General features: G+C 42.1%; 4 protein-coding genes across 6 annotated transcripts; 2 read left to right on the top strand and 2 right to left on the bottom strand.

Annotated features, from left to right (window-relative positions):
* Positions 1–293: 293 nt before the first annotated feature.
* On the top strand, positions 294–4,274 carry LOC127757042 (UNC93-like protein 3). 2 transcript variants are annotated; one of them, XM_052282458.1, is made up of 10 exons: positions 297–618; positions 719–882; positions 1,509–1,572; positions 1,652–1,765; positions 1,942–1,986; positions 2,637–2,872; positions 2,967–3,057; positions 3,277–3,389; positions 3,488–3,611; positions 3,758–4,274. In XM_052282458.1, the coding sequence occupies exons 1-10, from the start codon at positions 385–387 to the stop codon at positions 3,938–3,940; spliced, it is 1,368 nt and encodes a 455-aa protein (XP_052138418.1). In that variant the 5' UTR covers positions 297–384; the 3' UTR covers positions 3,941–4,274. The 2 variants fall into 2 exon arrangements, with proteins under 2 accessions (XP_052138419.1, XP_052138418.1); XM_052282459.1 differs by lacking the exon at positions 1,942–1,986 and having other exon boundaries at positions 294–618.
* A 3,215-nt stretch (positions 4,275–7,489) lies between these two features.
* On the top strand, positions 7,490–11,724 carry LOC127757586 (GDSL esterase/lipase LTL1-like). The gene is made up of 5 exons (XM_052283127.1): positions 7,490–7,904; positions 8,145–8,278; positions 9,314–9,550; positions 10,067–10,319; positions 11,048–11,724. Exons 1-5 carry the CDS (start codon positions 7,595–7,597, stop codon positions 11,320–11,322), a joined length of 1,209 nt encoding a protein of 402 aa, XP_052139087.1. The 5' UTR covers positions 7,490–7,594; the 3' UTR covers positions 11,323–11,724.
* Positions 11,725–12,415: 691 nt separating this feature from the next.
* On the bottom strand, positions 12,416–13,399 carry LOC127757587 (uncharacterized). Its single transcript, XM_052283129.1, has one exon. The coding sequence runs from the start codon at positions 13,089–13,091 to the stop codon at positions 12,705–12,707; it is 387 nt and encodes a 128-aa protein (XP_052139089.1). The 5' UTR covers positions 13,092–13,399; the 3' UTR covers positions 12,416–12,704.
* A 649-nt stretch (positions 13,400–14,048) lies between these two features.
* LOC127756821 (uncharacterized) lies at positions 14,049–22,891 on the bottom strand. 2 transcript variants are annotated; one of them, XM_052282197.1, is made up of 9 exons: positions 22,595–22,891; positions 21,821–21,911; positions 20,493–21,685; positions 18,842–19,646; positions 17,953–18,432; positions 17,555–17,835; positions 17,068–17,163; positions 16,822–16,947; positions 14,049–16,270 (listed from the first exon to the last, which is right to left on the bottom strand). In XM_052282197.1, exons 1-9 carry the CDS (start codon positions 22,838–22,840, stop codon positions 14,480–14,482), a joined length of 5,109 nt encoding a protein of 1,702 aa, XP_052138157.1. In that variant the 5' UTR covers positions 22,841–22,891; the 3' UTR covers positions 14,049–14,479. The 2 variants fall into 2 exon arrangements, with proteins under 2 accessions (XP_052138157.1, XP_052138158.1); XM_052282198.1 differs by having other exon boundaries at positions 20,493–21,640.
* Between the last annotated feature and the right edge of the window lie 517 nt (positions 22,892–23,408).

The following is a 23,408-nucleotide window of genomic DNA, read 5'->3' as shown; positions in this document are numbered from 1 at the left end:
TTGGAACGGATGTAGTAATATTATAGAATATTTTAATATTTCTTTTAAACAAGTGAATACCATATACTCCGTATTCAAATAACATATTTGAAAAATAGAAGAAGTGAAGAAGAAAAAAAAATCTTCGAAGGCCACTGACGAAGTGACAAGAAGAGGCGGGGACAGGAAGGAAACGCCATGTGGGCCCCACATGCAGGTAGGTACAAACCGCCATGTGGGCCCCACCTCGCCGCCTCCGCTCCACTCTCCTCGCCGTCGCCGGTCCTCGTCTCCTCCTCTATCTATATAAAAAAAAAAAACCTTCTAGAAGAAGCTTCCCGCCTCAACCCTCAAGCCGCGCGGATCGATCGCTTCTAGAAGCTTCCGCCTCCGCCGCCGCGGGCCATGGACGCGCGAGGAGGCCACCACCGCGACGACGAAGGCGATGAGGAGGCGGCCGCGGCCGGCGCCGGCGCCGACGGGGGTGCCACGGCGCCGCTCCTCGCCGGCGTCGCGCCGTTGGGTTACTCGGGCCACCGCCGGAGCCACGCGGGCGACCTGCACGTCCTCTCCGCCGCGTTCCTCTTCATCTTCTCCGCCTACTGCGCCGCGCAGAACCTCCAGAGCTCGGTCAACACCGTGAGTGTGCATCTCTCGTCGTCCTCGTCGTCGTCGGCGATCGGTCTCGAGCTGATCTCGATCGCCGCCTTTCCTGATCCGTGGGTGATGCTGGCTGCAGGAGGGCGACCTGGGCACGGTGTCCATGGGGATCCTGTACACCTCCTTCACGCTCTTCGCGGTGACCGCGTCGCCCGTGGTCACGTGGCTCGGCTCCAAGCGCGCGCTCGTCGTCGGCACCAGCGGCTACGTCATCTTCATCCTCGCCAACCTCGTCCCGACATGGTGCGTGCGCTCGCCTATGAATCGCATGGTTTTGAGTTTTCACATGGACCGTACCGCGCATGGTAGCGCTGGTGCCTAATTGGGCGTGCTGGTTTGGATGCCTCACGCCTGTTTGATGAAATGCCTAGCTAGCTAGACCGTGTTGATATGATGCTCCTTTCGCTCAGACACTGGTATTACTGATCTTAATCGATCATATATAGTCTTAATTTGGCGGTGTAGTGTGTAGCTCATGTTTGATTCGGGATGCGGTCTCACCAGTTTATTTTGAGTGTTTGGTTGTGGACGGAGGGCATTTCCATTTTCTGGTAATCAAATGCTGTGTTACCCTTTTTTGGTGTAGCTGAGAGTGAAATCTGAAGTAGCACATGTAGTGAATTACTCCTAGTTAAAACTATCGACAAGTTTTCTACTAGACTATTTACCAGCAACATGTTTCATTTTCTTTTATATATAGCACTCTCAAAAGATATGGATGGCCGATGGATTTTGGCCCTAGTTGATGTGCTTTCTAATATACTACTAAATGATTCAGCTGTGCAAAATATTATTAAAAATGAATACATTATATTTAAGGTATGCTGAGATTCTATATATGGATGTTAATTTGCACAACAAATTGTCAGGTACACAATGGTGCCAGCCTCCCTGTATCTGGGTTTTTCTGCATCGATCATCTGGGTTGGGCAGGTATTTACTTGCCAGTGAGCTTGTGAAGTCTTCTGTTGCATCCAGTAATCCAGCTCACATAATATATCTCACACTGCAGGGTACATATCTCACGTCTGCTGCCCTCAGTCATGCAAGAGACAATAATTTGCCTGAAGGCCAAACTTTGGGGAACTTCAATGGAGAGTTCTGGGGAATGTTTGCTAGCACACAGGTATGGTCGACTGGTCGTACTCGTACAAAGCTATTCTCCACCAAAACTTGCCAAGACATATTTTAGTATTCGTTCTTCATACCACAAGCGCAGCATCTGCTAGTATTTCTTTCTGCACATGTGGGCTCTACAGATACAAGGTGTCTATGACTTAATACAACATTCGAATTATTTAGGTCATCGGAAATCTGATCTCTCTTGCACTACTGAGAGATGGAAAGGTTAGCATCTTAATTTTGATCTTCTCATGTCTTATTAGAATATCCTAGACTGTCATTTGTTATGTATTGTGATTTGTGTACTGCTAACTAGTAACTAAAGTGAGCTTCATGAGATGTACTTTTAGCATCATGATTTGTTGTAGTAAGAGAAAATATAGTTTTCATATTAACCGGAGAGTCCCATTGTTTCTTTTATTCTATCCTGGAAACTTCTGTTATACCTCTATACCCAATTCAAAATTCTGCTAGGTTTACATTATGCCAAAATTGTCTCAAAATGCATCAGTATATTAGTTGTAACAAAATAATGATTGCAAACAAAAATATTGCAGCACACTACAAGACAACTATAGAAGAATCACAATGAGCACTACCGAAAATAAATCTTAATGTTTATCTTTTAGATGCACATTTTAAAATAAATATCTAAAATATTAGCAGTCCTACTCTAATTTCCCATGGACTTAACTATTATAAAATGTCCTGACTCCTGAGGTTAGCAATACTCAGAAGTCTAAACCCTCAAAAGTATTTGTTCAAGCTGTTGATCAATATACTAGTTAAGGTCTGTATGACTTTTGATAAATTTTGAAACCTTTTATGTTCTTAATAACAATCATGCTTGTCCATGTGATTCCTTGTTACTCCAGGATGGAGGAAGTGTCATGGGGAAAAATCTGCTGTTTGTTGTGTTTCTTGGCTGCATGATTGTCGGCATTGTATTAATGTGTTTACTTTCCAAAAGGGATGAGAAAGGAAATACTGCTCCAACACATTCCTCATTTGGGGCCATGATGAAGTATATTGTTGCCCCTCTCAAGGACCGAAGGATGATTCTTATCATCCCTCTTATAGCATATTCAGGATTACAAGCGGCATTTGTATGGTAAGCACTTAGTAGCACAAATTGCTTTTGGACATTTTTTTGCTGTTTGATTTCTTAATATTTTTTCTGTGAGATAATGCTTTGTAATTTTTAGGGCTGTATTCACTAAAAATATTGTAACACCTGTTCTTGGCGTCTCTGGAGTTGGCGGAGCCATGGCAATATATGGTGCAGCCGATGCTGTTGTAAGTTTAAATCACTAAAGTTGTTAGCACTATCCTGGTGGCATTTCAGTCTGAACTCTAGATTATCGTTTCCCTAGGGTCCTACTGTTGCTATTGCTTTGTGAAAGTATGGCATATCTTGTTTCCCAGCTATCTATAACTAATCTATATCATGCTAAACTATTGAAAATGCCATAATTTATGTTTTAGCTGACTTTTGATGGTTGTCTGACACTGCAGTGTGCATTGGTTGCTGGACGTTTGACCTCTGGGCTTCATTCAGCTACATCTATCGTTTCGGTTGGAGCTATTCTTCATGCTGTAGTCCTGTTCTGGTTACTTCTTTTTTACAGGTTTGGCTTCATGAATCATCATTGTGCTGTTGTACCATTCTTCTGCAGTTATGCTTGCCATTGGTATCACAATGAGCTCATCTTTCTACTGCCTACAGTCCAATGGGTGGATTGCTTGGTGCGGCAGTTCCACTGTTTATAGGTGCTTTATGGGGTGTTGGTGATGGTGTCTTACATACACAGTTAAGCGCATTACTTGGGCTGCTGTTCGAGGATGTCAAGGTAGTCTCATTTTAGTTTTCTTCAGCTTTTCATCTGCATAGTAGCATTCTTCCTATCGATGACGGAAAAATATAATGAATCACATTTCAATTGCTGATGCTTAAATGGATACTGAAATATTTATTTTGGAAAAATGTCAAATGCAGGAGGCAGCTTTTGCACAGTGGAGGGTTTGGCAATCGGGTGCCATCGCAGTCATCTTCTTCCTGAGCCCAAATATCACGCTACAAGCCATGCTTATCTTGATGGCCATTGCGCTCATCATCTCTTTCGGCTCATTCTTGTTACTTACACTTGTTGTGGAGAAGCCATCGACCACCAGATCGTGAGGAAATCCTTTTGTCCAACAGAAACCAATTCCAAAGTGGTGCCAATTTCACCGCACATCTTCTTCATCAGTGTTACCAACAACCTAAGCAGCACATACTGTATGCACGAGCGATACGAAACCAAAAGGAAATGAAGTATCTGTCAGTTGATGTACAACACAACACCCCTCTGTCTGCCATTTGTTTCAGCGATTTTTTTGCTGAATTGAAGTGATTGCATTCAAAATTGGGAAGTCGGCCTTGTAGCAAATCTTGTTTGGTACCGTTGTTTCTGTTCCGTGGTTGTTTGTACCAATCTAACAGCAATCAAATATATATGTTTGTAATAGCTGCTTTTTTTTTCTGAAAAAGGATGGGTGCTATTTTGACGTGGTTTCATGACAAAAAAAAAAGTTACTCCCTTCGGTACGTGCACATTTGATTAAATCTGTTTGAAAACAAAGAAATTCCAAACTAAATATAAGCCAGCAAACAACATGACCAATGATCGTTGTCAGTATAGCCGCTGTACACTTCCCAATCATTTAATAGAATCTCAGCTCAACCTTCAACGAAGTCAAACTAGTCGGTGGTATTTTCCCAATTTATCGGCATCAATAACACAAAATGCATAAAAGCGTATATAACACGTCTTTTTCTATACGTCTCATCAATGCATCAGTTTGACAACACACTACATGCCATGACTACACCGTTTATCATAATGTCACTCCACAAACGGTTTGTGGAAAAAAAATCCGGTTGGGAGAAATTAGAATGTGAACCACAATCTGCTTATCCACACGCAACGAACAATTCATACACGGAAATTTCACAGCAGAGCATCCCTTCGCTCTCAAATAAATGATGTCTAAAAAGGAACATATCATGTGCAATGCGCACACCAACTAGCAAATATCACAGAAAATTTTAAAAAAAATTGGACATATATTTTCAATAGTATTACACCTACGTGTGAAATCTTATCTTCAAATTCATTGTATTTTAGTTGTAACAAAAAAAAGACAAAATTCTGACTGATTTTTACCCTTAACACTGTTAGATTTTTCACCTTTTTGCTGCGGCTAAAATATAATAAATTTGAATATGAGACTTTGCATATATGTGTAGTACTATTAGGAGTAAATGTTCTTTTTTTTTAGAATTTTCTGTGACATTTGCTAGTTGGTGTGCACGGAAAGCCTGTGTGTAGGATATGTTCCCTTCCAAAAAAAATAGAATACATACTATTAAACCTTAAAATCGCAAAACCACTAATAATAATGACTAAAATATTACTATTTAACATGTTAAGAAAATACAAGTAAACGATGAAACAATTTCGTACGGCTATATTTTTCAATGAACATATATTTAAAATTCTACCAGAAGACGTGTGCTAGACAACTAGTTTGGTGACTAAGGGCATATTTGATAGAACTGCAACTTATAAATTTAACTCTTATAACTCCAAGAGTTATGTCTATAGTGGAGTAATGAACATCCTAAGCAAAGCTTCACCTCAATAGTTCGTATTGTGGGACTACTTTAGCTCGCTCCACTCCTATTATGGATGGAGTTGAAACTGTTTGGCTAGGCCCGATGGAGCTGGAGCTGGAGCTTTGCCAACGATCCTATGGGTTTGTTTGAAACTCCATATCGGACTAGCATATTAGCAGCACGGGAAACTCATTGACATATGATTAATTAAGTATAACTATTATAACTTTGAAAAATATATTTGTTTGATTTCTTTTTTAAAAAAACTTTATATAGAAAATTTTTACACAAAAATACATCGTTCAACAACAAGAAAGTTTAAATTTAAAGTTTAGAACTCAGTCTATAAAAGAAAAGAACAAGAATAATAGTGTATTGTATGATTGTATCTAGTCCGATCTTGATTGAAGAGTTTTTGTTAGTTATAGCTTCTCTTGTAATTTCTAGCTCCCTAAATAGTAGTACTAGTCTAGATTCTCACTCATATTTTAATATATAACACCGTTAACTTTTGTTACAATCTTTGACTATTTGTCTTATTAAAAAATTATGTAAATCTTAATAATACAAGTACTGATTAAACTTTCTTTATTGATAAATCAAGCCAAAATAAAAAAAATATTTATTTAAATTATTTTTGAATAAAACGAATGGTCAAACATAATGTAAAAAATATAATAACTAAAAAATGGAGGTATTAATTACAAAACTAAAAACATGTAGTCATATATTGAAATTGATATTCCAAATTCTTACCGAGTAGTAGTAGCTTACTCTGTCTAACTCAAAATCCTTACATATCCATCAAATTCCGACCTATTCCCTTCGTCTAAAAAACTCAACCTATGTTTAGCTAGGTTATTTTTTTTCTTTTTTACGGAGGGAGTACTATCGAATAGGAGTAGTATCTATCCAGGCCCAGGCAGGCAAGCACAATTGCACAAACGACACCGAGCAACAATAATTCACACTAAATGCCTGGCCCACACACTCCACCGGTCTACCCACATCCTCCTGCACCACAGGAGATTAACAACGCAAATCAATTCTTGATTTTGATTCGCTCTCGGCTCTCTCGCTCGTGTTTCACATCAAAATCTTTTGCACTACCACCTCACCATTCTTTTAGTAGTATACTTTGTACAAATTAGCCCTTGGCATTTTCTTAATGTTGTAAATATTCCTATATTTATTTTTAATAAACAAGCGAATACCATATAATACCATATATTTAAATAAGTAAACAAGTCGTACTAACATATTGATAAAAGTATGATATATTATAATATATTTAATTTTATTCATTACAAAGCATGTGTATTTTACCGATGGCATATCTCAAACTTTAAAAAATTATAATGGCATGGTTCCAATTTACCCATGTATATTTTATTAACCCTCAGGATTTATCTTAAAAATATAACAACTCCTTCACCAACATTCTTTTCACAACCAATCACAAACCGTCTACCATTTATTTTTCCCACTTACCTCTACTACTCATCCAATCACAACCCTTCAGCACTAACTTCTACCTATTGTTTTAATAACCGTGTTTAATTTTAAAACTTCTTACATTCCACGATAAAAGGAGTATAATTTAGAAGGACAGAAAGTATATTTTAAAACAGAGGGAGTATTATCTATCCAGCCCAGGCAGGCAACAACAAACGTCACAGAGCAACAATAATTCATAGGACTAAATGCCTGGCCCACACACTCCACCGGTCTACCCCACATCCTTCTGCACCACATGAGATTAACAAGGCAAATCAATTCTTGATTTTGATTCGCTCTCGGCTCTCTCGCTCGTGTTTCACATCAAAATCTTTCGCACTTCCACCTCACCATTCTTTTAGTAGTACGCTTTGTACAAATTAGCCCTTGGCATTTTCTCAATGTTGTGAAATATTCCTATATTTATTTTTAATAAACAAGTGAATACCATATATTTAAATAAATAAGTAAACAAGTCATACTAACATGTTAATTAAAATATGATATATTATAACATATTTAATTTCATTCATTACTACAAAGCATGGGTGTTTTTATTACTAGTTAACTAAATATAATTCGCCACTTCTCAATTCTCATTAAGCTCAGCTCAGCTACTAATCGATGAGCTCGGGACCATCACTTCGCTGGTAGCTCAGCTGATTCGATCGATCAGCCATGGCGGGGGAGAGGAGGTGGAGCACGGCGGCGGCGGCGGCTGGATGGCTGCGAGTGGCCGCCGTTGTGGTGGCCGCCGCCTCTGCCGCCTCGTCGGCGGCCGGCGAGGGGGGCGGCCGGCAGACGGTCCCGGCGATGTACGTGTTCGGCGACTCGCTGGTGGACGTCGGCAACAACGACTTCCTGCCGCCGCCGGCGCCGAGGCCGCCGGAGCCACCCTGCGGCATCGACCTCCCGCCCGAGGCCGCCGCCGCCGACGGCGGCGGCGGTGGCCGCTTCACCAACGGCTTCAACCTCGCCGACGTCATCGGTAAACATCAGCTGAGGAAGCTTTTTTTTTTTTTTTGCTTATATTCTATATTCGAGAAAGAAAAAGAAAATCATTTATTTTTCAAGAGCCCCAAAAAATATAAATCAAAGATCTATATATATTTTTAAAAAGAGGAATAATTTTTTTATGTGTATGGATCTCTTATTATTTGATTATTACCGACGAAAGAAAGAAAGAAAAATCAAATTATTACGCATGTGCATATATATTGATTTGCAGCGCAGCATGTGGGGTTCAAGAAGAGCCCGCCGGCGTACCTCTCCCTGACGACGCCGGGAAGAGACGGCGAACTCCGGCGAGGCCTCGTCGGCGCCAACTACGCCTCCAGCGGATCCGGCATCCTCGACTTCATTGTAAGTAATAGCGTTCACAGAATAAGAACGGCTGGAATTTCTGTTTTGCTTTTAGCAGAACAAATTAATTCAGCTAGATTTATGCAATTTTTGAAGATTTTGAATCATATAAAGGGTGTTGGCCATACCATACTGAAATTTGAAACCCAATCCAAAATTTGATGCTTAGTGATGCATGACCTACTCCCTTCTCTCTCTCTCTCTCTCTCTCTCTCTCTTATCTTGGGATGTAAACATGAAGTTGTATTTTATCTGAAGGATTACAATCATGAGCAATATATATTTAAAAAGTTTTCATAATTATTTTTAATGTCATATAAGAAACGAGGGGACATATCCCCTCGAGGAAGAAACACCCCTGAGCGATGGTCTTTCTTCGAATTCCATACCTGAACAATTCCATGATACTCTCTGTTTCAACCACAATCTTTTGGCATCCCCATTCGATTGCCAATTTCGCTCCATCACGGCAGGCCCAAACTTCAAAAAAAGTGCACCTGCAACGAACAGACACCATATCCTGTTCTTGCTGCAACGAATGAACCGGAGTCATCTCTCAGCACCATCCATCTGCCTTGAAATGCGTTGAGTTATGCACATGCTGATGAGTTGTGTACCATGCTTGCATCCGATTGCCCATTTGGAAGCAGAAATTGTATTGCACAGAACAAATCAGTGGATAAATCACAGATTGTTACAAAGTACAGCAACAAAATCTAAAGTCAGCTAGTCAGTCTAGCACAAATTGAACACTCTGTTCTACCTGCATTACATAATGAAGAACAGAGATATGGACTAGTGGCTATGGACTAATATTGATTAATTTCTTTTACTTTAGTAATGAAACAGAGGAAGGCATCGAAAAGTTCATTTTCTACGATGAAAAACAAACGGTCTAAAATTAAATTGTTTTCTTAATTTTTCTCTTGAGAAAAGACAATCAGTATTACTATCCCTATTCTATTCAGATACTTCGATTTTTTTTTTGAGTGAATTGTTCAGATAGTTTGATCAATTGCATGATATGACATGCAGGGGAACGGCACAATCAGCCTTGGAGAGCAGGTCAAGCTCTTCACCAAAACAAAGGACGCAATGGTCACCGCCGGCGAGGTCGACGGTGAGAGCATCGACAACTTGCTCTCCCAGTCCTTGTTCATTACCTGCACCGGCGGCAACGACTACAATGCCTTCACTGACGGCATCGTCCCCGTCAGCGACGCGCCGGCCTTCATTGCCCACATGGTTGTCACTTACATCAAGCATATCAAGGTGTATATGTACCTTCATAATTCCATTCCAAACAAAGGTTATATTTTTCTCATGACAAGGTTCTCTTAGACTTGTGAAAAGTACTATGTTCTTATCCGCGCCCCCCCCCCCCCCCCCCCCCGCCTCCCCCCCATTGAGGGCTCAATTGGAATAAATATTGTGGAAATTTTGGAGGAAACGAACCAATTCTTGTGAAAATCTTATAAAACTCTTTTATTCCAAAGAAGTCCTTATTGGCACATATTGGAAAATAAGAGCGGTTGCCTTCAATTACAAAGGATATAATCAAAACTTTAATTAGATAGTGTCTCAAAATTCTTTAGCAACTTCTGTTTAGAGTGACTATAGTCTCAAACAACTTACTGGATGTAGAGGTTGGATTAATTGATTTCCATTGTCGATAATTCAGTCTCAAACGACTTGCATTTAACATTGGAGGGGGAACATGTCAGTCTAACATATATGCATCTTATTTCTTTTTAAAAAGATGTTCATGTTGTGTTGCTCGTGATGCAGACACTGTACAATCTAGGGGCTCGGAGGCTGGGGATACTTGACGTGCTACCTCTAGGGTGTCTACCGATCTCCAGGGTCCCCATGGAAAATGGTTCATGCAGTGGCGCTGACAATTGGCAGGCACGGCTCTTCAACCGTCTCCTCCGGCGTGAGATGGCCGCTGCCGCCACAGCCTCCATGCCAGACTTGGTGTACTCCATCGGCAGCATTTACTACACCTTCTACGACATGATAAAGAATCCATCTTCGGCAGGTAAGTTACAAGTCGAAGATGTTTGTGAAATGGTAGTGAATGGAGAGTAAGATACTTCTGGTCTTCTTGTTTCTAAAAAATTATCCATCTCCTATACGCCATGGAGAATTGAGAATCTTCATGTCTTTCGATTCTCATACTCATAATTAGAAATTCATAGGAGACCCATCATTTTGCAATATAAACTACATAAAAGAAACTCTTAGATTATTTTTGAAACCAGGAGAGCATCTTAATATATATTCAGAAATATTTATCATTAGCCCGCCATTGAATTAACAAGTTTACATAGAAGTTTATTTTGGTTGATAGCGAAGGATAGACAAGTCACTTTATACTTCAATAAAAACACATTTCTTTCCTATAAAAAACTTCTACGAAGTTCCTGTGTTCCAGACAGAGCTTTCTCCTTCAGGATTCTTTCCTACAGTATTTCACTTCAAAAGAAAAAAAGAACACAGAGGTTTCACCTTATCTTTTTTTTTTTTGAACGAAAGGCAAAGCTTGCCTATTCATTGGATATAGAAGGGCAAATTTACAAGTAAGGAAAAAGAGTAATATTTACAGCACAATGGTCGAGGTCTACGATAACATCTCAGCTAGACGTTTGGCTCCTGCAATAGCCCAAGATTTTTGCCTCTTCCTTTATCTTCGCGATTAGGGCCACCGTGGTTAGCTCCTTTTCACCTTAATCTTTTTAATTATGTGTGGTTGGATGGATGGAACAGGGGTGAGGGAGGTGGCGAGGGCGTGCTGCGGAGACGGCAAGCTGAACGCGGAGGCCGACTGCTCGGCGACCACCCACCTGTGCCCGGACCGGGACAACTACATCTTCTGGGACAAGGTGCACGGCACCCAGGCCGCCTACCACAACTGCGTCCACGCCTTCTTCCACGGCTCGCCGCGCTACGCCGAGCCCATCAGCTTCACCCAGCTGGTCGCCTCGCCGGCCGTCGATCTGGGGCGGCCGTCCCCGGGCACAAACCGGACGGCCAGGATTTGATCACCCTATGGACTCATATTGGTATAAGCATTGTTCATTGGTAAACAATGAAAATCGCTGGGTTTCCTTTGGTTTTGGGAGTCAGGAGATGGAGATGTTGAATTGGGGTTGATGATGGTATATATGTGCATAATTGAAGTGTGGTGATACCTCACGGTACATCCTAAGGACCACAGATTCTCAGATGAGACATTGTACAAGTTTTTGTGTTTTTTTCCTGAATAATTCCTCCTATGCTATAGAACACTTGTTGTCATGCCTGGAAATTAAGCAGTGTCTAGTTGATCACTGCAGGAAGAAAGAAATGCTTGACTAGAGAAGAAGAAAAAAAACATATTGACCTATCTCAGCAGCACCTCTGAATTATGGACTACAAGATCTTGGATAAAGGCATTATACAAACAGCCTTTTTTTTTCTCTCCTGAATAATTGCTCCTATGCTATGGAGCACTTGTTGTTGTCATGCTTGGAAACTAAAGAAGTGTCTAGTGATCACTGCAGGAAAAGAAAAAAAGATAAAAAAAACTTGACAGGAGAAGAAATATGCTCCTGTTGTCCTGTCTCAGCAGCTTCTATGTTTCAGGTGACATTCAGTCATCTCTTCCTGAAAATGATGTGTGGAAACCTACACCTAATTGTTTATGTATCTAAAAGGTGATGGAGTTGGAAGTCTTACCTAGTACATGATAGTAGTGTTGTAGATCACCAAACATGCATGTAATCATCTTAGAGATAGCTGCTTAATTAGGTCTTTTACAGTGAGAAATTATCAATACAAGTTAATTTGACACATACAACACAGTGATGATTAATGGCAAATTCTGTGTAACCAACTAGGCAGCTATGAATCTGTATGCAAAAGACTGGACATTGTGTGCACATTTTCCATGGTCTTGTTTGATGATCTTATGATTACACCAAAGATTAACCAGCATTTGTAAGTACATCATTTCAGAAATTCAGATTAAAGAAATAGAATGTGAAGTAAAGTACTCCTTCCAAGGTGGAAGGCGTATTTGTAACCGAAGAAAAATGTGAAATCAAAATACGCCTTGAAAATGGTGATTTCTGTGTAACCCCTACGAATCATCACTCAGAAATTGCAGCTTGTGTGCACATTTTCCATGGTCTTGTTTGATAATCTTGTGATTACACCAAAGATTGCCGGCATTTGTAAGTAAATTATTCAGAATTTCAGATTACAGGAAAGGAATGTGAAGAAAAATACGCCTTCCAAGATAGAAGGCGTATTTGTGAGCGAAGAAAATGTGAATCGAAATACGCCTTGTAAAGTAGGAGGCGTATTTGTAAGCGCGGAGAGAGGAGAGCATATGCCGTTGATCTCGTCGACGAGAAGAGCGGCGCGGCGGCGGATTCGATCGCTAGTAGTCGTCGAGGCGGCGGCCGATGGCGAGGGCGCGGACGAAGCAGGCGGAGGCGCCGACGGCGAGGCCGGCGAACGCCGGGGGCACGATCATGTCGGCGCCGGACCGCACCGCCATCCTCGCCGGCACGCACACGAAGTCCCCCCCGCCGTCGAGCGGCACCCGCACCGCGCCCGCCGCGCACAACTCCCCACTTCCCCCGCCTCCTCCGCCGCCGGTAAGCGCCCACACGAACGCGGCCTCCGGCGCGAACGACGCCACGGACACGGCCAGCGCCAGCGCCCCCGCCCACGCCACCGCGTGCCGCACCGCCGCGCCGCCTTCCCCGCGGCACCACCACCGCTCCCGCGCCCCCGCCACCAGTGCCCCCACCAGCGGATGCATCGATCGGTGCGCCGCGCCGCTTCTTCTCCGGAGTGGCGGATCGAGGTGAAGTGGGTGCGATCTTGATCGCGCCGCGGCGTCGTTCGAGCGAGCGAGCGATGGATGGATCGATAAAAAATGGAGGGGAGAGGTTACGTGTGAGTAGAGTACGTGAGTGGGTGAGCTAAGCGGGGAATACGCAGTGCGGGCTGCTGCGTTTGTTATTCAAAGGCTTTTTTTTTCTCAGTTTTGTTCATCTTTTTTGGGTTTGGTCGATGGTGACATGGCGAAACATGGATGATTTAATACAAGGAGTCTAAAAATTGCAACTTCACGAATTTTGTAGTGTAAAAATTTATACACATATAATGTGGCTACCATCTGTCTGACTATATGTCTACTCTCTCCGTCCCTAAATATAAGAGATTTTGGTTGGATGTGACACATCCTAGTACAACGAATCTGGACAGTACAACGAATCTGGACTAGGATGTGTCACATCCAATCAAAATCCCTTATATTTAGGGACGGAGGGAGTACTAAATTACACAAAATTTGACTAAAAATTTGCGTAAACCTTCTACTCCCTTCGATTCCACTGTTTCCACATTATAAGCACATATGTGGATCTTTATAATGTGTTAAACAGAGGAAGTACTACTGATAATTTGATGGAGGAATCACAGTGCCAGTACTAACAAAAATGTACATTCTGTTCCTTAGGTTTATGCATAAATAAACACGTCCCTGGCTAAAAACTATGTGAACATTTGAAAATCATTGCCTAAAAGAAATCTGACTATTAATCGAGTCCACTAGCCGAGCAAACAAAGGTCGGTAATGGAAACACCGACCCCTGTATTCGGCTATTTAACACCAGCAATCCGCTATGAAAACAAAAATGAGACGCATGAGCTCGCGAATCAACAAAAATTCGATGCAGCAGCTATGGATTCAGATGCAAACACATCGCAATGGTTTAACAAAATTCTCATTCACATTCATGATTGATCGATCATAATGTTTCAAAAAAAACAACAGTTGTGCATGCCATACACTGCAACAGGGTAAACAAACATAAACCTGAAACAGATCAAGAAATCTGCCTACAAAAACATCATACTCTCGAGTCAGCCAAAACTCCACTCTGTGGGGGCATGCAAAACCGTATGCCTATATCCTCTTTTTTTGATCCATAAGTCACACCATCAGTAACAGCAGCTGCTGTGATGTATGGTATGGTTGGTATCCACCGCCTATGTGTCACTAAACCTGTGCCTAAACAAGAAGAAAATTATCCAGTCGCCCCATCACCACCGGGTGTATCTACTCTCACTTTCCAGTAAACACAACACTAACTACAGCTCCACCTGGCGAATCGCCACGTCATCAAACCAAGAGGGCCCCTGCTAGGGAGGCGTTACGCTCAGCTCGATGCCCCGTTGCCTCGCAGCTTCGGCGATGCTCTCTGTGCTGCTCCCACTGGCCTTACAGGAGTTCAAGTAAGAGTGCCATAGCTTGAAGGAGAACGGGTAGACTGAGGTTGCCTGCTGGTAGAATCTCTTCACGGTCTCTGCTGCCTGAAGTTTCTCAAGGAGACTGGCACCTTCTAACCATACTGATTCTGGTGCGACAGGAACAGCTCGGAAAATGGCGTTGATCAGAATGGAGCTGGCCCAGAATCGGGTGCCCATGGAAATAGAGTCATCACCTGTGCAATGCTTAACCATGAATTTACCAACCGCCAAGGCCAGACGGTAGTTTGCAGGAAGAACCTCCATCACTGATTCAACAAAATCGACCAGGTACTTAACTTCACCTATCGTTTCTGGAAGGAGAGATGGACCGTAGCACACCTCGAGGACAGAGTTTATCAGAGCAGGATTCGCGGAAGTTGGGCCTATAGTCTCATCTATCAACTGCTTAAGCCTGTGCTTCTTAACATTCTTCATAAACCTTCTTGACAGCAGATCCCTCACGGGCAAGTTCCGTTGATCTACAAGATAACCACTGATAAGACTGAAGGTTGCTTGAGTTTGAACATCTGTAGATGATGACGTTTTCTCCAGTGTGTGAATTGCAGCATGTTCCTTTATACAGTGCTCATAGCTCTCCCCATGTGCTAACTTCAATGCTTTGTCCATAGCAACTTTTGCTTCCTGTAGATTGTTCTTTATCGTCCTGTATAATGAGAGGTTTAATAGCCAAAAGATTTGATCCTCTGATGTAGATGTACCAGAACCAACTTCTTGTATAGAGGAAACTGATGACCGTACAGACTCTTCATTGCTGATCTCCATTGGTCTAGTAGCACCACCACTTTGAATATCACCATCTTTTCCATATTCTTCAAACCAGCGAGTCAGCAACTTCTCAGCTAGCTCGATATTATCTGCCAGAGCATGCTCAGCACATTGGTTCCACAGATACTGAATTCCTTGCACCTCTTTAGGCCAACCCAGGAGCAATTCATCAAATCCTTTCAGACCAGGACATGAACCGTACTTTCTATGTAGCCGAGCTGAGAAAACAAGAATATGAGGACACATTGGATACTCCTCCATATACTTCACCAGCAGATTAGCACAAGATTGGAAGGCTTCAAGAGTAGCTAGACAATTAATGTGGTTAACAGCGAGGAATTGTGAGAGCCTCAGGTAAGATGGATCCCCGTTTTTAACCGTTTCATTAATATCTACAGCAATCTTACCAGCAGCATAGTTCAATAGTACTAAAATCTGACTTCTGTTATCTACTGTAAGTTCAATAGGAGACCATACTAACGAATTAGGTAAATCCTTAAGAAATTCCAGTTGATCTATAATTTCCTCTGGAAGTTTCCTGTAAATTGAGACATATATGCAGGAAATCCAAAATATGCATCTGTCAGAAATGGTCAAGCAAGAAATGACATCAGCGAGCAACTTGTCACCAGAACAGTCGGGAGTTGCAGTCGGCAGAATCCCATAAATCCTGGAAATTGCTTTGTCCACATTTCCAGACATGCACAAGAAGTAAACCATCTGTAAGAAGATATCTAGGACAAAAGAACTTCTATCTTTCAATTCCATGTCTGTGACAGCTGTCATTTGGCAGAGCATGCTCAAAGCATCATTGTAAGCATCCAACCGATCATCAAAGCGCAACCTGCTGTTAATGTACATAAGCCATAGTTCATAGGAGCAAACATTGTGTTGAACCTAAAAGGAAGAAAAGTAGATGTTTTATCAAAGACCACATAATATTAGTATAAGATGATACAAACTAAAGCAAATATACATTGTGTCATAGCCTACATGGTCTAGAAATACAATAATGCTCATGCTACCAATGGTCCAATATTTTGGTCTGACAAGAAGTCCAACTAGTTTTTTTTTTCTCAGTTGACCATCTAGTTATGTCTTGTCCAATAAGTACAAAGTGAATACAAACTCATAAAAGCCTTTCACTGCTCAAACCTCCGTCACTGAGCATACTGCAGTTGAAGCGTGTCATAGCATGAAAGGGCTCATCAAGTGTTTATAAATGAACGAACTGAGTATGGAATCGAAACAGTGTAGGAAATTAAATGAAATTATGATATAGCCTTTTGCATTTCTAAGGTGAGCAGACCAACCACTCAGCACATAAAAGTAAAACAGGACATGCAGGCTAAACAAAAGAAAAAAGTATTAACAGTTCACGCATTTTACTATGAAACTTTCATAGTAGGGTGTGAACCGATCGGCAAAAGATTGATAAAATAGTCTACCGCATGGGAAAACATGTCATCTTTCCCTAGTCCTTCATCCTTTTGATAGTAAATATGAAGATAAAACACCCACAAGATAACTGTGCTTGGATCGGCCTCAATAGCACGTGCTAGATATAAAAGAGCCTGCAGGATGAATATTTTGAGATAAGCAGGTAGAAAATAAATGAAGCCCAATTAAAATGTGTTGAAAGTTGAAACTTGAAAGAGCTAGAACATCTCAAAACACTCAACGGGGAAGATCACCTTGAGCCTATCAGGTTTGTTGATTTTTCCAAAATACAGAATTAGTGCCCCTTCTAAGAATAGTTCAGCATCAACAGATCCCTGTACAATCTTATTCTACAGCACACAAAGTTAAATAACACTAGTCAAAATATAAGAAGAGAATAGGGCAAGAAACTAGATAGTATGAAACTAGCAGGAACTATGTCAAGTCATGAGTTTCAGCTACTAAGAAAACAGATGTGGCAAATAAGAACACTATCAATGGCAAATTTAATAATTTGTCCACTTTGGGTGCAAAATTCCATCTGTATCTATCTTCCTTTTTTGCAAGGAGAAGAATGAAAGGAGTGGACTAACACAAATTGAGCACCGAAAAGAGTTAGCCAGAGCCATCACAATATTAGGCAGGACAGCAAACTTGAAAGGATAAGTTCAGAGCGGAGAACCAGATACTGATAACTCCCACAATTCTGACGATAACTGTGATATGACGAATCCTACCCACCTTCCTACTATCCAGCATTCGAAGATTCAATAGTTGTCTGTCCCTATCAAAATTTGCACTCGAATCATCACCAGCCTGTAAGGATGGAGCATCTGATGGAAGCACCCTTTGAACAGATAAAGGAAAAGGAAAGGAAGCACAAAACCCCCTTTGCCAATACTGCCAAATGCTGCTAGCCAACACCGACTGGATCAAGTTCAGATCAGCCCTAATAAGATTTGAACCAACACGATAAGTTGGCACGGGCAGAATATGCTGAAACAGACCATAAGGAATCCACCCTGCATTAATTCCAGGCATTAATGTAGAAACTTCAGCAAACATAATATGAAAACCATACATGTATGCACCATAATCAATCATCAACAAGATTAATATTGTCTGAACATAAAACAAACCTGAAAATGAGGGCTTTGAATGCTTTGTGTGCTTTGACTTTCTCCAAGCATGATGCTCAACATGTTGCCATGGACATTCTTCATCATTGCATTTTCCTCGAAGCTCAAACATACAGAAAGGCCAGAAGGGATCAACCGCACCATTCACAATGTCCATATCCTTTCTAGTTGTTGAGTGCATCTTAGCATTATCCTTGGCAACATCTGGCAAACGAACCGTTGCTACAGAGGCTGCATTGCTGGTCTGACAGTCATTTTTGTAGTCTGAAGCTTTCTTGTGTAAATCAGGAAATAAACCCTTCATGTGTCTTGCAGCATTTTGTGGAGCTGAAGAAGGAATAATGGGATGAGTCACGCTCAATGGCATGCATAATTCTCCAAAAGAGGAAATATTTTCCTCATGATCATAGTTGCCAATTGAAGGCACATTGCTAGAATCAGCTCTCTTTTCATGTGCATCATTCCCAAGCTCCACCATACCTATGCAATAGACCTCATGTCATTAAACTGTAGAAAGACATGCCATACTTATCCACATTTTTAATTAACATGCAAGGATACACTCAACATGTCCTCCAGTTCTCATGCATATATGAAGATAAAGAACTACTCCGTATGTTCTAGGACTTAATGCCCACTCAATTTTATTTCAATCGACCAATTTTAGCCATGTTTTGGGTGTTTAGAAGAGCTTGGCCATAGTAATTAGTTATTGCAAAGATAGCAAGATGACTGATTAATTTAACAGATGAAAACATGCTAGATCTCCAGTATGATGGCAACTGGTAATATTTTGATGCATGACATGTACGTAGGCCATCACTAAGTTTAACGCAAAAGTCAATAATAGGAACACAATGGACTTGGGGAATACAGAAATGCGTATAACCTTCAATGTTTGTCATAACATTCTCATCAGCCTCCTGTAGCAGAGGTCCCACATATGCCTTCTCACGCTCAATCTCAGATACTTTTCCAAAGGAGAGTTCTTCAGTGGCTTCTCCAGAATTATTCAAATATGATTTCTTCCCAAATCTCTCCACCAACCTTGATCTCAAAGAAGCTTCCAAAAGCTCATAGTCCTGCACACTTTCACCAGAAATTTGTCTGTTTTCCACAGGATAAACATGTATAGTTTCTTCCATGTGATCTTCCAGATTTGAAATACAATCTGATCTTGCCCGCTTTGAGGGGGGTAGAAAATCATCCTCCATGTAATCTGAAGGTGTGCTGTTATCATTGAAATTGTGTGAGCGTGCCTCATGCTTATCAACTGGCTGCTGAGGGGACTCCTCTGGGTATGGACTGCCAGACCTGCCACCCTGATTTCCAGGCATCTGACCATCTGCATTAGCTTGAGAGTTGAGCACAGATGGCATTACAAGACCGTGTCCAGCATTCTGAATACTCAAAGGCTGTGCCAAAGAAGAATTTTCAGCGAAAAAACCATGGACTTGTGCAGAGCAAAGCTCTCTTTTTCTGCGAAGAATGGCACACCTTTCATTGGCCTCAATTAAAGCTCTTTGTGCTCTGCGATAAGCTCTTAGAGCTTCTCTTTCCTCTACTTCGCACTTCCTTCTATGCTCTTGAGCATCCTCCAGCTCCCTCTCTTGAAATTCCTCCATCTCAAGCAGAGAGAGCAATGATGTGTTCTGCCCTGTGATAACTATCTGATCACCACAGTTCTCGGCATTCTGCCAAAATAACAGAGGAAAAGGCCTTTAGTATCCAGATGGATTGGCATCACAACTCAAGATTAGAGTAAGTTTAGTAAAATTACAACTTTACTGCAAAAAATATCAAAACTGCAACTGTTGTGGTGCATTTCGTGAAACTGCAACTTTAAGACTAATTATCAAAAACCTAAACACCTGCTGCTCCATCCATTATCTGATGGGCAACTCAACGCAGCCACGTGCCAGCCTCATACGACTCATTACTGAAAGGAGGGAGATGTGTGGACTGACAGGTGGGTTCACCCTGTCAACTAACAGGGGAAGTGACAGTGATGTAGGTTCTGTAACTGTTCTTCTAATTGCTGTATTTTTTGTGAACTGCGGAACGGAAGTTCTAGGTTTTTATAATGTAATAAAACAGTTGAAATTATGTCAAATTTACCTTTAAGATTATGATATTCATTATATGCGGTAGAGATACAGACCCTGTTTATCTTTACGGGCAAAATAAATAAGAAATATATATACTGTTTTCTCGGATCAGGAAAATAGTGGAAACAAGCCAATTAGGGTTCCAATTTCATGGCAAGGAAGAGAATCTAGCGTGATCTCTCATACACTGAATTTGTAGGCTCGGTGCCAGTGTGTTGTCTAATGTAAGATTTAACAGTGGTGTTATTTCAGAAATAATGTAATTCGTAATTCCAACTTTCCCAGAAAAAAAAACAGGAACTATTGGTAAAAGAATTTGATACTGCAGGCAAATAGCATTATCTGCGCGTTCAGTTTGTACTACATTCTAAGAGTGTTTGTATAAGAAACTGCAATAGAACAAGCATGAAATGGACAGACGGCTGAACTAACCTCCACTCCAGGTCCCAACTGTGGTCTCAGGTTTGGCACTGTTGATGTATCAGCAGGCATTATATGTTGCCCATTCCAAGTAGAAAGCATGTTATCCTTCACTTGAATAGATGACATTTCTACATTGGCACCAGCTCGGACAGAAGTTATAGGCACCAGAGTGTTAGCATCTTCCGCCACAGATTGCTCATTAGCAGTTGGTGGTGCTGCATGCTTAACATGTTGTTTACCTGTAACATGGTTGTCAGCATCCGGTATAACTGTATGCTGCATTTTGGATAATGAAAGGCTCTTAATGGCACCAATATGATGCCCACCCGGTTCTGTTGTTACAGTATGCACTGCTTCATTAACATTGCAGTCCATGGTAATTCCATTTTCGATATGCTCTCTTCTTTCACAAGGTTGCACATTGCTTTTCCCCAGTGACTTGCCAGTAGGTACAGGTGGTATCTGATTAACAAGAACTTGGTTGTTGGAGCACTCCTGATTGGGCTTCAACCTTTTAATTGGTCTAATATCATGTCCAACAGGACCATTAAGGTGTGAGCATGCACCAATGCTTGAAGCTTCAAATCCTATCTTTTCCAAGGGTAACCTTGTCTGACCAGTGGGAAAACTTGAGTCCTTCAAAAGACTAGGTGACATTGGTCTTTTCACTTTCAATTCATTTTCCCTAGCAGCAATTTTGTGGCGTAAGCTTTCCAAATTATGAACCGCTGAACTTACTCCCACAACATTTCCATCCTTATGGATGGCCTTTTGGGGAGTGACTTGCCGAACAGGTGGATCTCTCCTAGCAAAGGTGGCACTCAATCCCCTGCCTACCCCTGAATTCCTATATGTTAGTGGAACAGCTGACCAATTTGCAGATCCAACCTTTGCAGCATGGATCTTCTGTTGAGGTGCTTCTTCCCTCATAATTCCAGTGTGCACATTAATCCCTGTTTTATATGTACCTTGTGAACTGTCTTTCCTGCCTCTCTTATCTTGCTTTGACATTCCAGAGTCGGACCCACTATCATCATCAGAGAAACTTATCACAAGGTTATCACTTGACACAGGCTTTTGCCAAGTAAGGTTTCGATTGGTGCCAGGTTTGAAAAGCCCTTGATTCACCCTCGTTGTCTTCTTATAACTTGGAGCAACTGTTTTGTGAGGAAAAGCACTTGAGAGACTCAGGCTATTACTGCCTAGCAAATCAAAATATAAGAGGCAAGAGAAAAGAACAAGTGTAAGAGACTTCCTATTTGAGAAAGGAACATCACGCAACAGCGGCATAAAGTGCGAAACAAAAGCATAAAAAAGGAAACAGTACTTGCTCTCACCTTTTCCAGGAAAATTTGCTGACAACACTTGAGTAGAAGCATCCGCATATTTGGAAACATTGGATGGAGCAGTGAACCGAGCCCGCAGAGGCTGCCGCCGCAATTGAATAACAAGGTAAGCCATTAATGTCGTTATGCTAAGCACGAATGAAGACAATAAACTAATAACTGCAAGGTTACATACATGACGTGAAACAGCGATAAATGCGTAGTTAGAATGTTAGATACATAAATACACACCCAAAATAAATTCAAAATACCCATACAACACCCATCCTGCCCGAATTTTACACGTCCACACGGCAAGAGCAACTAAAGGGAGTCTAAATCATAGAGCTTCCACTAAGCAGCCGAACTTAAAGGCAGCTCCAACCAGAACTACAGGGTCACATCACATCATGCTCACAATCCATATGCCCTAACCCTTCTCCTCCGGATAACCGCGAACAATTACAAGTAACAGCAATCACAATCTATTCGAGATCCCTATTTGTATCACAATACCCACCAATCAACGCATCCCCGCACCATCACCACCCACCCGGTCCTACCGCAAACCGAACGCGAATGCCGGAACGAACACCCCCCGCTCCTCCAAAATCCCAAGCTGAAACCCTAGTATACACCCTACGCGTGGTGAGTCAACCCCCCAAGCTGTTGCGGGCGCTACTGCTGCTGCTACCACCACAGCTACTACTACTACTGCTACCACTGCTTAGCCGGTCGGGTTCGGGACAACACAAAGCAAGGGGGTCGGGAGCCGTAAAGCCTCACCTCGTCGTCGTCGGCGCCGGAGGAGACCTCTCCCTCCTCCCGCACCCTGGCCACCGCCGCCGCCGCAGCCGACGAGGACCTGGAGGGCGCCGCGGCCGCAGGCGGAGGCGGAGGCGGGGGCGGGGGCGGAGGCGGAGGAGGAGGAGGCGGCGGATGAGGAGGAGGAGGGGGAGGCTGCGAGGGGGACGCGCTAGGGTTCGCGGCCGCCGCCGCCGCCGCGGAGGCCGCGGGTCGCGGGGCTGACATGGGTAGCGTGTGCGGGCGGGGTCGCGTCGCGTTGCCTTCGCGCTCGCGTCTTCTTCGCCTCCTCCTTTCCTTTTGTTGGAAGGAGTTCAGATCGGAGAGATAGAGGCTGACAGGTGGGGCCCACGAAGAGCGAGCGACGTGGCCAACGCGGATTTTTATTTCTGAGGCGGACGCGGAATCCAACGTGGATGTGAAAAAAAAAATCATTTTTTTGGGCAATTTGAAGTACTCCCTCCATCCCAAAATGTAGTGCGTGTTTAGTTTACGCCAAAATTAAAAGTTTAGTTAAAATTGGAACGATGAGATGGAAAAGTTATGAAGTTTATGTGTGTGAAAAGTTTTGATGTGATGAAAAAGTTAGAAGTTTGAAGAAATATTTTGGAACTATAAACACGGCGGTAGCTACTAGTGTAGGACGTGACAGCTACATTACTAGATAACGTCACATCCTGTACAAGGTAGTTACATTTTGAGACGGAGGAAGTAGTAGTTTCTAGCGGCTATAATTTCTCGTAGAATTAAAACTTCATTTAAACAGTCTAGTTTTTCATCCCAAATTCTAAAAAAC

The sequence above is a fragment of the Oryza glaberrima genome, chromosome 12 (assembly GCF_000147395.1).
Source record: "Oryza glaberrima chromosome 12, OglaRS2, whole genome shotgun sequence".
NCBI classification, from domain to species: domain Eukaryota; kingdom Viridiplantae; phylum Streptophyta; class Magnoliopsida; order Poales; family Poaceae; genus Oryza; species Oryza glaberrima.
This window is presented reverse-complemented; position numbering and strand designations above follow the sequence as displayed.